This window comes from Schistocerca serialis, chromosome 7 (assembly GCF_023864345.2).
Source record: "Schistocerca serialis cubense isolate TAMUIC-IGC-003099 chromosome 7, iqSchSeri2.2, whole genome shotgun sequence".
Classification (NCBI taxonomy): Eukaryota; Metazoa; Arthropoda; class Insecta; order Orthoptera; family Acrididae; genus Schistocerca; species Schistocerca serialis.
Window position 1 is genome coordinate 416,194,273 of NC_064644.1, and position 16,102 is coordinate 416,210,374.

Below are 16,102 nucleotides of genomic sequence, written 5' to 3' on the forward strand. Positions count from 1 at the left end.
TTTGTGTTCCTGATTCATTGGTGTGAAAATTTACCACCCCATAATTCATGATAGAAATATATAATAAATTTAGCAGGTTTAGTGATTTCTATTGCCAAAGAGTACATATTACATGGATTTCTTTGTTATGCTGGATAAAATGATTTTGTCACTCAAACAGTTAAGGTATTAACACCCGGCTGTTCAAACAATTTTGACAGGTTGATTGTGCTTTGAATCATGATATGAAACCTTACCTCTTCCTTTTGTTGACATAGAATTTGTCACAAATGTTTCAGTGTTGCCTATACACCAGATAGCAGAAAGTGATGTATCCCACAAATATTCTAGGTACCACTGCAAATGCCACTCAGTTCATGGGATTAGGTAGATGATATTCAAATATTCAAGATGTTATCTTCAAAATCTTTTATTTTTCAGAAACTTGTAGAAGCTTTATTACAGAAGTGAACAATGTATATTTTAGCTTAAACATAAGATCTCATATTGAATGAACAACTATTTCAATAGATACTCAACTGCACTAATATTACACTGAAATAAAAACAAACTGTATTTTGTGAAGAAACTTCACATTTCGCTTAGGTCTCTTAATACTGCACATGAATATTACGGAAACCTCATGATAATTAGCGTTCAGTTTTTAAAATGCACACATTTCTTCTTTTATTGCAGCAATGAACAAATTTGTTCTTTATAATTTTATGCCAAAACACTTAAGACTGAAGAAAGAAATTTATTAGGCTTTGTAGGTCATACTTGCGTAGGATTTCCAGTAACTGAGGAATCTTTCCTTTTACATTCTGTCCTTTAAATTTATGCCTGTCGATATAAAGGTCTGAGACCAAGCCTGGAATAGAAATTGTGAAAATATTTTATAGATATCCTCAACCAAACATGCATGAGTATAATATTGTGCCTCAAATCACTGTTTTACAAGGCACTGTGCTGTTAATAATACATCTGAGAAGTCAAATGACTGCAACATTTCTTCCAATATCAGTATTTGACTTACAGGGAATCTTTGGTCATAAACCAGACTGATAAATGCCTTACAAACCACCTGAAAGGGTTCAGAGCACTTAAAATAGGGGAACTGAAGCATTTGGTGCAGAGAAGATTCTTGTGTTTTTGCCTGCACAAGAGCCATTTTCAACCAAGACACACACACACACACACACACACACACAAAAGTTACGTGTCATGTACCACCCTTGTAAACATGTGTGGTGATACGTATTTTAGCGTAACACTGTATTCTGCTCTTTTGCTGCGGTTTATGCTGCTCAATGGGAAGTGGCTGATGACTTGCATTCACGTGGGTGCTTCCCTGTCTTCTACGTACACCTGTCCTTGGAAAAAACTTACCACAGTGGGTTCTGTTTTCAAACACTGAGGGCAGTGTCCATCACTGGACAGATCACTTTACAAGCATGATGCACCATAACATTGATTCATCTGTTCGAAAGCCTTTCAGCCATTATCAGATGTAACAGTTCTCAATAAAAAATGTCACTTTACATTGATGATAAGGTTCCATAACAAGTGAAATGCCAACCACGTGCTGAGAATCTTGCAACTTTTTGCATTATGACAACACAAGCACAAAGGAAAATCAGAGAGCAAGATGAGATCTTGACCAGTGTTTCTGATTTTGATAAATCATTCTAATAACTTTACAAGGGCATGAAAAACTATAAGACAGATTTCTGGCAAAATTGCCAGATTACTAATAACTGCTATATTGCAACAGGATTAATTCCAGACTAAACTTGGTTAAATTTATAGACACTCTGTCAACTCATACAAATACCCAGATGTAACAATTGGTAGGGGTGTGAAATGGAATGATCACATATGCTTGCTCGAAGGTAAAGCAGATGAAAGACCATTTGTTTCTTAAGATACTGGAAAAATGTTGTAGGTCCACAGAGGAGATTGCTTACAAACGACTTGTACGACCAATACTAGAGTGTTGCCCAATGTGTGGGATGCATGCCAAACAGGGCTAAGAGGGGAAATTGAATGTGCAAAGAAGAATAGCACAAATGACTGCTGCTTCATTTGTGAGAGAGGCATCACAAAAATGCTAAGAAAAATAAACTGACCCTGCACTTGAAGATGGATCTCAACTATCCCACAGAAGGACATGACTAAATTAACTACAGTGATTATTATTATTGTTTTAGGGTGTTAACCTATAAGGTCAGCAGTGCCCTTACTCCAATGAGTGTGCACAAAGAAGCATTTAGGCAGTCATCTTTCCCATGTTCCATATACAAATCAAATGGAAAGAAACCATAATATTGAGACCCTCTGCCATGTACTTCATATTGGTTTTGAGAGTATGGATGTTAATCCATGAGGCATCTGTCTTCATAAACATTTTCTTACGGTAAGTAACTATTTAAAGTTGTATTACTTAACAGTGAAAAGCCCTCGGGTTACCAGCTGCATAGCAATGTTACAATACCACAACCTTTTGACGAGTGTCCCACTCATCATCTTCTAGTGGAGTTTTGAGGTATGTGGGTGCTGTAATATTTATACTATTGGTCTGCCCCTCTCCACTGGGCTGCAGATGGATGTATACTGTCCAGCCAGTGGGTGGGAGGAGGAAGAGGCCACAGTGGTGGAGTAGTGGGTGTGCCGTTCACATCTCTGTGTGGGTATTCTGATTGTGTCTTGCAAGCTGGACATTGCTGGGCATGCTCTCATCTTATTGCTGCTGGCATGGGTTCCTCTGCTCCACTTAGTTGGTACCCTCCATCTCTGCTGACCAGATTCTCATGAACCTGTATTTTGGTGGATTCATTTACAATGCTGTCCCAATAGCTGGTTGCTCGACAAAGCATGTTTGCGTTCTGAAAGTCAAAGGTGGGGTCTCCCTTGAGGCTATGCTCTGCTCACTATTGCTGATTTCTCTGTCTGCCCCAATCACACATGCCTGACATCAGAGTTACGAAATTTGATGCTGTGTTTTTCCCGATGTACTGTTGGCCATACTCGCAGGTGATATTGAATATTCCACGTATATTCAGTTTTAGTGGATCTCTGAAAATGGCACGCCTCTCCTTTGTTTTCGGCAGTGGTTGTAAGGTCATTTTTATATTGGATTTTTCAAGTAGCCGTGCAATTTTGGCTGAGAGCCATTCCACGTATGGGTCTCTTGTCTTCTTCCTCCTCTCTCCACTTTCCAACATCTTGCTTGTCTCTTCTTGAATGAATGTACAACACAGCCTGCGAATAAGGCCAACAGTACAATGGGCAAATGCAGTGCTGTGTTTTAAAACCCTGTGAGAAGCGCATCAGGCATGTGTAATTGGGGCAAACAGAGAAATCACTGATAGCAGAGCATAACCTAAGGGGAGATTCCACCTCTGACTTTCAGAATATAAAGGTGTTTTGCCGAGCAACTGGATACTCGCACAGCATTATAAAAGAAGCAATTGAAATACAGGTTCATGAGAATCTGGACAACATAGACAAAGGATACCAACTAAGTGCGGCATGGAATCCCACATTACCAGCAATATGAAGAGATCGTGTCTAGTGTCGTCCAACTTGCAAGACACAGCTGGGTTGCACACAGAGATGTGAACTGTGCATCCATTACCACCACCACTGCAGCCTCACTCTGTACTGCCCACCAGCCGGACAGTACACAGCTGTCCACAGCCAGGTTGAGGGGAGCACACCACTAGTATAAACCTTACAGCATCCACATATCTTGACACTCCACAAAAAGTAAGCGTAGGCTTCCGCGGCCGTTGTCTTCTTCAATAAAATTCTTCAGGGTATCAGACCGCATCGTCATAATTTAAAATGCGCCAACGTTTCGGCCAGCGTTGCAGCTAGCCTTCATCAGAGCCTTACGTTAACTGCTAAATGAACACACTTGATTCCTTAAATAGCTGCACGAGAAAACCGTGTCGTTACTTGATTGGCTGTAAAGGGAGGAGGAGGAGGGGTGAAAGGTATGCTTTATTGGTGTTTCCTTTATTATCTGTCATTGGCTGAAATAGCTGTTTTCTATTGGTCTTTATATTAATCCACCCCATTGGAGGAGACGGACGAATAGCAAACAGGTGATGGCTGTGACGTCACACTGTTTCCATGCTGTCCAGAAGCCGGCTGCGGCGTCCCATTGCCCTGTGCGCTCGCGACCACTGCTGCTCTCCGCGTGTCTGCATGGGCCGCCACGGCTCTGCCGCCGCTCCGTAGCCCTGCTATTGCAGGCAGCCAAGACCTTGGAAGCTTGTACCCGTCCTCTCTATTCATGTTGGCGGGTCTTTTGGCTATTTCTATCGCCTCTCTAATCTTTCTTTTGAAAGTGAGAGGCTGTTTCGCCAGGACGCGGGCTTCTTGAAAAAATATTGGTTTCCCGCACTTGTCTCGGTGTTCCGCCACTGCTGACTTAGTGTGTTGTTTCAGGCGGATATATCTTTCATGTTCCGAGAGCCTTGTGCTAATCGGACGTCCCGTCTCACCTATGTAGACTAATCCACACGCACAACCAATTTCATACACGCCAGCTGTGTGTAGTTTGTCAACTGCATCCTTGGTAGAACCGAGCATGTCTGATATTTTGTTTCTGCTTCGGAAAATTGGTTTGATGTTGGCTTTTCGTAGAATTTTGCCAATACGTTCGGTGACCCCTTGTACATATGGTAACACAGCAATGCTCTGTGCCTCCTTCTCCTCTTCCCTATTAATCTTCTCCCTTGTCGACATGGTGCTGTCTATCATCTGCTTCCCATAGCCATTAGTTCCGAAGATGGACCTGAGGCGTTCAAGTTCTGTCTTCAGATGTTCTTCGTCGCTTATCCTGTACGCTCTCTTCGTTAGCGTGTGCAGGGCGGACTTCTTCTGCGTGGGGTGATGGTGGGAGGAGGCGTGAAGGTACCTGTCCGTATTGGTTGGTTTCCTGTACACTTTGTGGCCAAGTTTACCATCAGGTTTTCGATAAACTTCCACGTCGAGAAAAGGCAGCACCCCATTCTTCTCTGTTTCCATTGTAAACTGAATTTTCCTATGCTGTTGGTTAAGGTGCTTGTGGAAGTTCTGTAACTCCTCTTCTCCGTGGGGCCAGATGACGAAAGTATCATCGACATATCGAAGCCAACAATTTGGGCGTAATGGTGCGGACTGGAGGGCTGTTTCCTCAAATGCCTCCATGAAAATTTCTGCTGCGATAGGCGATAGGGGTGAGCCCATAGCTACACCGTCAGTTTGTTCATAAAATTGACCTCTCCACTTGAAATAGGTGGTCGTCAGACAGTGGCGCACAAGCTCACATATATCAGGTGCCACGCGTTCTTCTAGGATGTTCACAGTATCTGACACTGGGACATTCGTGAATAGGGATTTGACGTCGAAACTAACCATCAGATCTTGGTCCGTAACACGCATTTCCTTTAGGAGAGACACGAAGTGAGTGGAATCCTTAACGTAGGACTCGGTTTGGTGCACTAGGTGTCGGAGCCTAGGTGCCAGTTCTTTCGCTAGGTAGTAGGTCGGCGAATTTATACTGTTTACTATGGGCCTTAAGGGGAAGTCGGTTTTGTGTACCTTCGGTACACCATATATCCTTGGTGCCTGTGTCACTTGCGGGATGAATCTTCTGGCCTTGTCGAAGTTGATTCTAGAGTGCTTGAGCAGTGCCTGCGTCGTTTTGATTACCTTGGCCGTCGGATCTCCCTGAAGTTTCTTGTAGATAGGTTCTGCGAGAATATCTTCCATTCGTTTGTTGTAATCAGTTGTGTCCAGGACTACAGTGGCGTTGCCCTTATCTGCCTGCACCACTACTAAGTGGGGGTTGTCCCTGAGTTCCTTGATGGCACGGTATTCCTCAGCGTTGATGTTTTGCTTCGGTGGCTTTGCTTTATTCAGAACTCTGACCGTTTCCTGCCGGATCTTCTCCGCCTCGGCCTGTGGCAGATGACGTACCGAAGCCTCTACGGATTCTATGATATCTTCTTTTGGAACTCGCTTAGGTGCGACTGCGAAATTCATCCCCTTGGCCAGAATTGCTGTGGTTGCTTCGCTCAAGGTGTGGCTGGAGAGGTTGACCACTGTCCGTCGCCTGTCCAGCGTCAATGTTTCGTCCGTGGCTTTCTGTTGTAGTTTGTCGTACTTTCTCATCTGTCGGTTAGTAATACTATTGCTGGTCCTTGATGCTTGCTGAAAGGTTAACCTGTCGACTTTATCCCAGTCTTCCATCTGAAGTTTTCCGGCCAGAAATAGGTGCAGATCACACAAATTCCTGTTGTGAGCATCGAGACTTATGCGGATGTGGCGGATCCTTTCCCGTAGCAATGCTTTACTGGCTTTAACACAGATATTCCTCGCCTTGTTCGTTTTTATGTGAGACGTCAACCGCAAAGAATACGGCACAACACTCGTGTCTCTGCATCTCTTCAAAAAAGCAAGGTCATTCAGCAGTTTACATCTTTTTAAACGCAGTGCTTCTAACTTCTTGATGTTTCCGTGGATTTCCTGCCCATACAGGTTGGTTAAATGTAAGCGTAGGCTTCCGCGGCCGTTGTCTTCTTCAATAAAATTCTTCAGGGTATCAGACCGCATCGTCATAATTTAAAATGCGCCAACGTTTCGGCCAGCGTTGCAGCTAGCCTTCATCAGGGCCTTACGTTAACTGCTAAATGAACACACTTGATTCCTTAAATAGCTGCACGAGAAAACCGTGTCGTTACTTGATTGGCTGTAAAGGGAGGAGGAGGAGGGGTGAAAGGTATGCTTTATTGGTGTTTCCTTTATTATCTGTCATTGGCTGAAATAGCTGTTTTCTATTGGTCTTTATATTAATCCACCCCATTGGAGGAGACGGACGAATAGCGAACAGGTGATGGCTGTGACGTCACACCTGTTTCCATGCTGTCCAGAAGCCGGCTGCGGCGTCCCATTGCACTGTGCGCTCGCGAAAGATTAGAGAGGCGATAGAAATAGCCAAAAGACCCGCCAACATGAATAGAGAGGACGGGTACAAGCTTCCGAGGTCTTGGCTGCCTGCAATAGCAGGGCTACGGAGCGGCGGCAGAGCCGTGGCGGCCCATGCAGACACGCGGAGAGCCGCAGTGGTCGCGAGTGCACAGAGCAATGGGACGCCGCAGCCGGCTTCTGGACAGCATGGAAACAGTGTGACGTCACAGCCATCACCTGTTCGCTATTCGTCCGTCTCCTCCAATGGGGTGGATTAATATAAAGACCAATAGAAAACATCTTTTCAGCCAATGACAGATAATAAAGGAAACACCAATAAAGCATACCTTTCACCCCCCCTCCTCCTCCCTTTACAGCCAATCAAGTAACGACACGGTTTTCTCGTGCAGCTATTTAAGGAATCAAGTGTGTTCATTTAGCAGTTAACGTAAGGCCCTGATGAAGGCTAGCTGCAACGCTGGCCGAAACGTTGGCGCATTTTAAATTATGACGATGCGGTCTGATACCCTGAAGAATTTTATTGAAGAAGACAACGGCCGCGGAAGCCTACGCTTACATTTAACCAACCTGTATGGGCAGGAAATCCACGGAAACATCAAGAAGTTAGAAGCACTGCGTTTAAAAAGATGTAAACTGCTGAATGACCTTGCTTTTTTGAAGAGATGCAGAGACACGAGTGTTGTGCCGTATTCTTTGCGGTTGACGTCTCACATAAAAACGAACAAGGCGAGGAATATCTGTGTTAAAGCCAGTAAAGCATTGCTACGGGAAAGGATCCGCCACATCCGCATAAGTCTCGATGCTCACAACAGGAATTTGTGTGATCTGCACCTATTTCTGGCCGGAAAACTTCAGATGGAAGACTGGGATAAAGTCGACAGGTTAACCTTTCAGCAAGCATCAAGGACCAGCAATAGTATTACTAACCGACAGATGAGAAAGTACGACAAACTACAACAGAAAGCCATGGACGAAACATTGACGCTGGACAGGCGACGGACAGTGGTCAACCTCTCCAGCCACACCTTGAGCGAAGCAACCACAGCAATTCTGGCCAAGGGGATGAATTTCGCAGTCGCACCTAAGCGAGTTCCAAAAGAAGATATCATAGAATTCGTAGAGGCTTCGGTACGTCATCTGCCACAGGCCGAGGCGGAGAAGATCCGGCAGGAAACGGTCAGAGTTCTGAATAAAGCAAAACCACCGAAGCAAAACATCAACGCTGAGGAATACCGTGCCATCAAGGAATTCAGGGACAACCCCCACTTAGTAGTGGTGCAGGCAGATAAGGGCAACGCCACTGTAGTCCTGGACACAACTGATTACAACAAACGAATGGAAGATATTCTCGCGGAACCTATCTACAAGAAACTTCAGGGAGATCCGACGGCCAAGGTAATCAAAACGACGCAGGCACTGCTCAAGCACTCTAGAATCAACTTCGACAAGGCCAGAAGATTCATCCCGCAAGTGACACAGGCACCAAGGATATATGGGGTACCGAAGGTACACAAAACCGACTTCCCCTTAAGGCCCATAGTAAACAGTATAAATTCGCCGACCTACTACCTAGCGAAAGAACTGGCACCTAGGCTCCGACACCTAGTGCACCAAACCGAGTCCTAAGTTAAGGATTCCACTCACTTCGTGTCTCTCCTAAAGGAAATGCGTGTTACGGACCAAGATCTGATGGTTAGTTTCGACGTCAAATCCCTATTCACGAATGTCCCAGTGTCAGATACTGTGAACATCCTAGAAGAACGCGTGGCACCTGATATATGTGAGCTTGTGCGCCACTGTCTGACGACCACCTATTTCAAGTGGAGAGGTCAATTTTATGAACAAACTGACGGTGTAGCTATGGGCTCACCCCTATCGCCTATCGCAGCAGAAATTTTCATGGAGGCATTTGAGGAAACAGCCCTCCAGTCCGCACCATTACGCCCAAATTGTTGGCTTCGCTATGTCGATGATACTTTCGTCATCTGGCCCCACGGAGAAGAGGAGTTACAGAACTTCCACAAGCACCTTAACCAACAGCATAGGAAAATTCAGTTTACAATGGAAACAGAGAAGAATGGGGTGCTGCCTTTTCTCGACGTGGAAGTTTATCGAAAACCTGATGGTAAACTTGGCCACAAAGTGTACAGGAAACCAACCAATACGGACAGGTACCTTCACGCCTCCTCCCACCATCACCCCACCCAGAAGAAGTCCACCCTGCACACGCTAACGAAGAGAGCGTACAGGATAAGCGACGAAGAACATCTGAAGACAGAACTTGAACGCCTCAGATCCATCTTCGGAACTAATGGCTATGGGAAGCAGATGATAGACAGCACCATGTCGACAAGGGAGAAGATTAATAGGGAAGAGGAGAAGGAGGCACAGAGCATTGCTGTGTTACCATATGTACAAGGGGTCACCGAACGTATTAGCAAAATTCTACGAAAAGCCGACATCAAACCAATTTTCCGAAGCAGAAACAAAATATCAGACATGCTCGGTTCTACCAAGGATGCAGTTGACAAACTACACACAGCTGGCGTGTATGAAATTGGTTGTGCGTGTGGATTAGTCTACATAGGTGAGACGGGACGTCCGATTAGCACAAGGCTCTCGGAACATGAAAGATATATCCGCCTGAAACAACACACTAAGTCAGCAGTGGCGGAACACCGAGACAAGTGCAGGAAACCAATATTTTTTCAAGAAGCCCGCATCCTGGCGAAACAGCCTCTCACTTTCAAAAGAAAGATTAGAGAGGCGATAGAAATAGCCAAAAGACCCGCCAACATGAATAGAGAGGACGGGTACAAGCTTCCAAGGTCTTGGCTGCCTGCAATAGCAGGGCTACGGAGCGGCGGCAGAGCCGTGGCGGCCCATGCAGACACGCGGAGAGCCGCAGTGGTCGCGAGCGCACAGAGCAATGGGACGCCGCAGCCGGCTTCTGGACAGCATGGAAACAATGTGACGTCACAGCCATCACCTGTTCGCTATTCGTCCGTCTCCTCCAATGGGGTGGATTAATATAAAGACCAATAGAAAACAGCTATTTCAGCCAATGACAGATAATAAAGGAAACACCAATAAAGCATACCTTTCACCCCTCCTCCTCCTCCTCCCTTTACAGCCAATCAAGTAACGACACGGTTTTCTCGTGCAGCTATTTAAGGAATCAAGTGTGTTCATTTAGCAGTTAACGTAAGGCCCTGATGAAGGCTAGCTGCAACACTGGCCGAAACGTTGGCGCATTTTAAATTATGACGATGCGGTCTGATACCCTGAAGAATTTTATTGAAGACTCCACAAAAAGATGATGACTACAAGACTTGTCAGAACATTGTGGTATTTTAACACTGCCACCCAGCTGAACTCTGACGGCCAACAGTATGTGCTGGGAAAGGTACATTCACATATAAGTGCATTACTTATGTTAGTATTTTGGATTAATTGTAGTTTCTGCTGCATATTTGTTTGGTCTGATTTGCATCTTCCCTTAAAAGGGTGTGACAACAGATGATTGCATCAGATCACTGGTCAAGGCTGTTGTTACTGGCTACTGCACATCAAGTGCAGAAAACAGTTCACAAGACCTCGTGTAATAAGAAAGGGTTCTGCATCTTGTCACTTACAATTATTCCTGGCTAAAATAAAAAAAAATTTAGTACAGCAGATATGAATTTCTCAGTAGAACCAACTGATTTGTGTGTGTGTGTGTGTGTGTGTGTGTGTGTGTGTGTGTGTGTGTGTATATATATATATAACTTCTGCACCATTTTAGTGCAGTAATGTGTTCATTGTATTAAGTGTGTGTGTGTGTGTGTGTGTGTGTGTGTGTGTGTAAGTACAATCTAACTTCTGCACCATTTCAGTGAAGTGATATGTTCACTGTAAGTAAGTATTGTAGTAGTTCCATTATATGTTTGTTACCTTATAAATAAAAAAAACAGTTTTTAATTGTAAATTCAGTGGACTAATAGAACTTAGTAAATGAGTGTTTGTAAAATGATTCTTTCATATAGTGTTCATTTAAAAAAAAAAAAAGAAAAGAGAGAGAGAGAGCGAGAGAGAGAGAGAGAGAGAGAGAGACCATCATTCCACTTGGGACCTGTGGAAGGTACATTAGCTTATTTATTTCATTTTTAAATATGTGTAATGTATTATTGCTTTTCTGGACCTCCTGACAACGAGTCAATTAGAATGAAAGTAAATCTAATCTAATGACAGTTCACACACAGCAACTGCCTAGGTTAGTTCAGGTAGAATATATCCTGCAATACGTAACCAGGCAACCCATAAATCTCATTGTGCTACAAAAAATTGCAGAGCATTTAATCTAACATCACTAGTCTATAACAGAAGATTCTTGTAGTTGACATTTATATTATTTGGGAGTCAAACTGAGCACGAGTATTATGTTGAGCGACCTTTTGAGGAGCTGGAAGGTTCTATTCATGGCAGATTAATTAAACATCTTTGGATATCACTGACTTAAAACTGATGCACAGGAAATTCAACAAGGGGAATCTTATATGGACACACCAAAGGATAAAAAAACACTGAAAAAACTCTGCTTTGCAAAATAAATGATATTTTAAGAACAAAAGTAATGAAAGACAGTTGTACCATAAAGCCTTTCAAGTTGCTGTGGATGCTGAGAGTACCGTAGCTGTACTTCCTTCTCAGCGGCCAATAGCTCACGGTATTCAGGCAGAAGTGACTGCTCCCATCCAGATTCTCTTTCACGCAGCTCGTGAAGAGCCTCCAATAGCGACATTTCGTGTGCCATTTTCTGCTGTTCTTCGAGGCGAGGATGAAGGCGGTGCAATACACTTATAACACTTTCCTCATTCACTGCTGCAATTATAATGTACAGCCTCTGTGAGATGTATAAGGAGGCAAAGATTTCCAATGAGACAAGAAAACATTAACATCACTTCCTGAAGTTAAAACATTACATAACGTAAAACCAACTAGTAAACTCGTACCCCAAATACATTGACTGTATAGACTGGCAGTATGCTTCTAAATTTCATTTTCTAAGCAATTTATTAGTCACAAAATTCTAATAAAGGGGAGCTGCATAAGTAACTGTATGATGATTAGACAGGTGCACAGGTCAATGGTTGCCACGCAGTCTGGAACACATATATTGTATTTTACATTGCTTAGATAATGTCATGTCACCTTTCAGGAGCCATTTCCACGGTTGGACACGATCAAGTAAGCGCCATCAGTGTACCATATCTCTCCCTCAGGTTTAGCAGTCTTGTAAACAAGTTGCACCAATACATCTGATGTCAATATCTGTCTCACCCAACAATTGCTTAGCTTTTCATTTTGTTAAGAATATAGCCTGGAATGGCAGAAAGGATCCCAGAAAAATAGGAAAAGAATCTTCATGACAGATTAAAACTGTTCCGTAACTCACGACTAAAATCCAGATCTTTGCCAATGAATGGCAGCGGAATGTGTTCCTGTCTTCAAACAGTGAATAGTTTAGCTGTAGTCCAATTTTTGCAAGTATTAGCATAAAGCCATGCCTTCAATCATAGTTATTTTCGCACGTGTTTTAGATGAGTCTAACATTAATTAATTGTACTTGGACATTAAGTCTACTTGATTCAAGGCAGTGAAGTTCAAAATGCGAGTCATTTGTTCGATATTCAACACCATCTAATCTGTCATTGATGTAACTTTATGATGTGCAATGATATTATCATAATGTGCAAAACAGCGGAAAAAAATATTAAAAACGTACAGGGTCTTCCAAATGTTTAGGGTCAAGAATTATACAAACTGTAGAGGATCTTAAACTGATGGTTGGAAATGAATATTTCAAGTGGTTAGAGGTGTTCAATAAGCAATGTGTGTGCTTGTAAACTGCTTATGTTTCATTACAAGCAACTGTCTATCACATTAACATTGGTGGTGCCACCTTAAAAAACGATATTGTGTTGTCTTTGATGTGTCCATGGTGTTTATCCTTGGCTAATTCATCACTGTTGGTTGAAGATAGAGGACTAATCATTACAAGAACTTGCAGACGTGCATTTCTTGTATGGTGCAGCAGAAAGTAATGCTCAGAAAGTCAAACTGTTATAACGTCAAGTTGAACACGTATATTTCAAAACGACACAACACATATAAGTCACTGAGCAAGTTGACAAAGCAAGACATGTGAACACGGTAACATTCAAATGAGCACTGCCTCCAAGTCTAGCGGCTGCTGGCTGGCTGGCCGCTCAGGTGGCGTGCCTGCTGCATGGCTGGCAGACAGCGCTGCTCGTAGAGGACGCGCCTAATTGCGCGACAGCACTTTGAATGGTCGGCGAGTCACAACACTTTCCCCCCCTTTGAAATTTTTGCTCTGGTCTTGATGGAGGTGTCCTGTAGATTGCTAACGTCCATAGGCGTTGTTTGACTGGCCGTAAAGTCTCGAGGAGGCGGCTTCCCGTACGGACGGAAGTGTCCCCAATGATAACGGGTCGAGATGACAGGAGACGTAAGGGTCGAATCTGCTGGGGTCCCGTGCACCAATCTGCCCGTTGCGGCAAGTCCAGTTGATATAACAGGAGACATAGGCGATGTGTCGGCGTCCGTAGGAGAAGGAGGCGAGGAGATTGGCTCCGACGGATGATGGTCATCCGGTTCCTGCACGGCCACGTCTCCTGGTGGCGTCCGTTCTTGTGCTGGCACCGAGATGACGGTGAGAGGACTGCGTTGTGAGTAATGAGAGATGCCAATATCCCGAGCGTCAGGTAGAGCTGAAGGTGGTGTAGCGGCATTCGGAACAGGTGTTGCTGGCACACGAGGCCGAAGCTGGTCCGAATGACTCACTGCAACACCCATGTCTGTCTGGATTTCATACAGGCGTCGGCCACGGTGTCGTAAGATGTGGCCTGGACTCCATTTTGGCTGCCTGCCATATCCCCGTACCCAGACAAAGTCGTCGGCGGTGAACCGGCCAAGCAAAGGCACCCGCGACCGTGAGGTGGAAGGCCGCAGAAGATGATGTAGCGTGCGGGGCTGTCAGCCATTTAAGAGCTCAGCCGGGCTGTGGTCGCCCATGGGGGTGAAACGGTAAGAAGCCAGGAACTGGAGAAGCGCATCATCAGCAGCAGAAGAAGTCAAGAGTTTCCGCATCTGAGCCTTAAATGTGCGGACCAGTCGTTCAGCCTCACCGTTTGATTATGGATGGAATGGAGGGGCCATGACATGCATAATGCCGTGAGGAGCACAAAAATCCGCAAATTCGGAAGAGGCAAATTGTGGACCATTATCAGTAACAAGAGTAGAGGGAAGGCCTTCCAAAGAAAAAATGCGGGTGAGAGCACTCGTGGTTGCGGCGGTGGTAAGCGACGTGCAACGGACAATGAAAGGAAAGTTAGGGTAGACGTCAATTCCGAGGAGCTAATAAGTGCCTAAAAAAGGTCCCACGAAGTCAGCATGATTGCGCTCCCAGGGCGTCTCAAGCGAAGGCCACGGTCACAAAGATGACTTCGGGGCGGCGGCCTGTGACGCAAAAGGGCCTCAGGCAGCGACCATGTGTGCTATTTCAGAGTCGATGCCAGGCCAGTACACATGACGGCGCGCCAGAGATTTTGCACGAGAGACACCCCAGTGCCCTTGGTGAAGGAGGCGCAAGACCGAAGCATGCAAAGACGCAGGTACCACAACAGGCGGTGAAGCATTGTCGGTGGAAAGGAGGATAACACCATCCCTAGCCGCGAGGCGGTAGCACAAAGCTTAGTAGTTCTGCAACGAGTCAGAAGTCTTAGCGGACGGGCGATCTGGCCAACCCTTCTGAATACAGCGTAAAGCCCGGGAAAGGGTAGGGTCAGACCCCGTAGCAGCCGCCAGCCGGTCCCTGGTGATGGGGAATCCGTCCACAACCCGCTGCTCAGCAACATCCAGGTGGAAACACAAAAGTTCGTCCCTATCAAATGCCAGATCAGGACCCATGGGAAGGCGAGACAGTGCATCAGAATTCGCATGTTGAGCCATCAGCCAGAAATGAATCTCATAATTGAAACGATACAAGTAAAGAGCCCAATGCTGGAGGCGGTGTGCAGCCTTGTTGGGAAGTGACGATGATGGATAAGACAAGGAAACAAGTGGTTTGTGATCCGTAACAAGATGAAATTTGGATCCATAGAGAAAAACACCAAACTTATGAAGAGCATAAATAATGGCCAAAGCTTCTTTTTCAATTTGAGAATACTTTTGTTGGGCATCTGTGAGCGTTTTGGAGGCATAAGCAATGGGTTGTTCAGAGCCATCAGAAAAACGGTATGCAAGGACTGCACCGACCCCATATTGAGAGGCGTCCGTGGCAAGAACAAGATGTTGGCCAGGTCGATAAGTAGCCAGGCACGGGGCCTGTTTCAACATAGTCTTCAATTTCTGGAAAGCCACATCGCATGACGCAGCCCAGTGAAAAGGCACATTTTTGTGCAACAGGCGATGCAACGCCTGAGCCACCAACGCAGCAGATGGTAAAAACTTGTGATAGTATGCTATTTTCCCCAAGAAGGCCTGCAGTTCCTTAACAGATGTAGGGCAAGGAAGGGCATCGATCGCAATGACAGTTTGCTGAAGCGGACGAATACCATCCCGAGAGAGTTGAAACCCCAAGTACGTGATAGATGCCTGAAAAAATTTTGATTTCTGAAGATTACACTTTAGACCGGCAGTCTGTAAGACATGAAAAAGTGTGTGGAGGTTCTGAAGATGTTCTTCAGTGGTGGAGCCAGTGACAACAATTTCGTCCATGTAATTTATACACCCAGGGACAGTGAGCAATAATTGTTCCAAAAATCGCTGAATGAGAGCAGGGGCACTGACAACCCCGAATGGCAATCGTTGGTACTGATAGAGGCCGAAAGGTGTGTTAAGGACCAGAAACTATCGGGAAGCAGTGTCGAGAGGAAGTTGATGATAAGCTTCTGTCAGGTCAATTTTATAAAAATACTGGCCTCCAGCAAGTTTAGTGAACAATTCTTCAGGTCGGGGCATAGGGTAAGTGTCGATGAGGCATTGCGCATTTACAGTGGCTTTAAAATCGCCATAGAGACGAATATCACCACTGGGCTTAGCAATGACAACAACAGGAGAGGACCACTCACTGGAAGTGACA

General features: G+C 44.9%; 1 protein-coding gene across 2 annotated transcripts in view; it reads right to left on the bottom strand.

Moving 5' to 3' along the window:
* Positions 1-393: 393 nt before the first annotated feature.
* The window catches only part of LOC126412667 (Bardet-Biedl syndrome 7 protein homolog), a 136,651-nt gene continuing 120,942 nt past the window's right edge, over positions 394-16,102 (bottom strand). For both annotated transcript variants that reach the window (XM_050082370.1, XM_050082368.1), the window contains 2 exons: positions 11,590-11,820; positions 394-850 (listed from right to left, as the gene is read on the bottom strand). In XM_050082370.1, the coding sequence (XP_049938327.1) occupies positions 717-850; positions 11,590-11,820 (365 nt within the window). In that variant the 3' untranslated portion in view covers positions 394-716. The remainder of the gene's footprint in view (positions 851-11,589; positions 11,821-16,102) is intronic.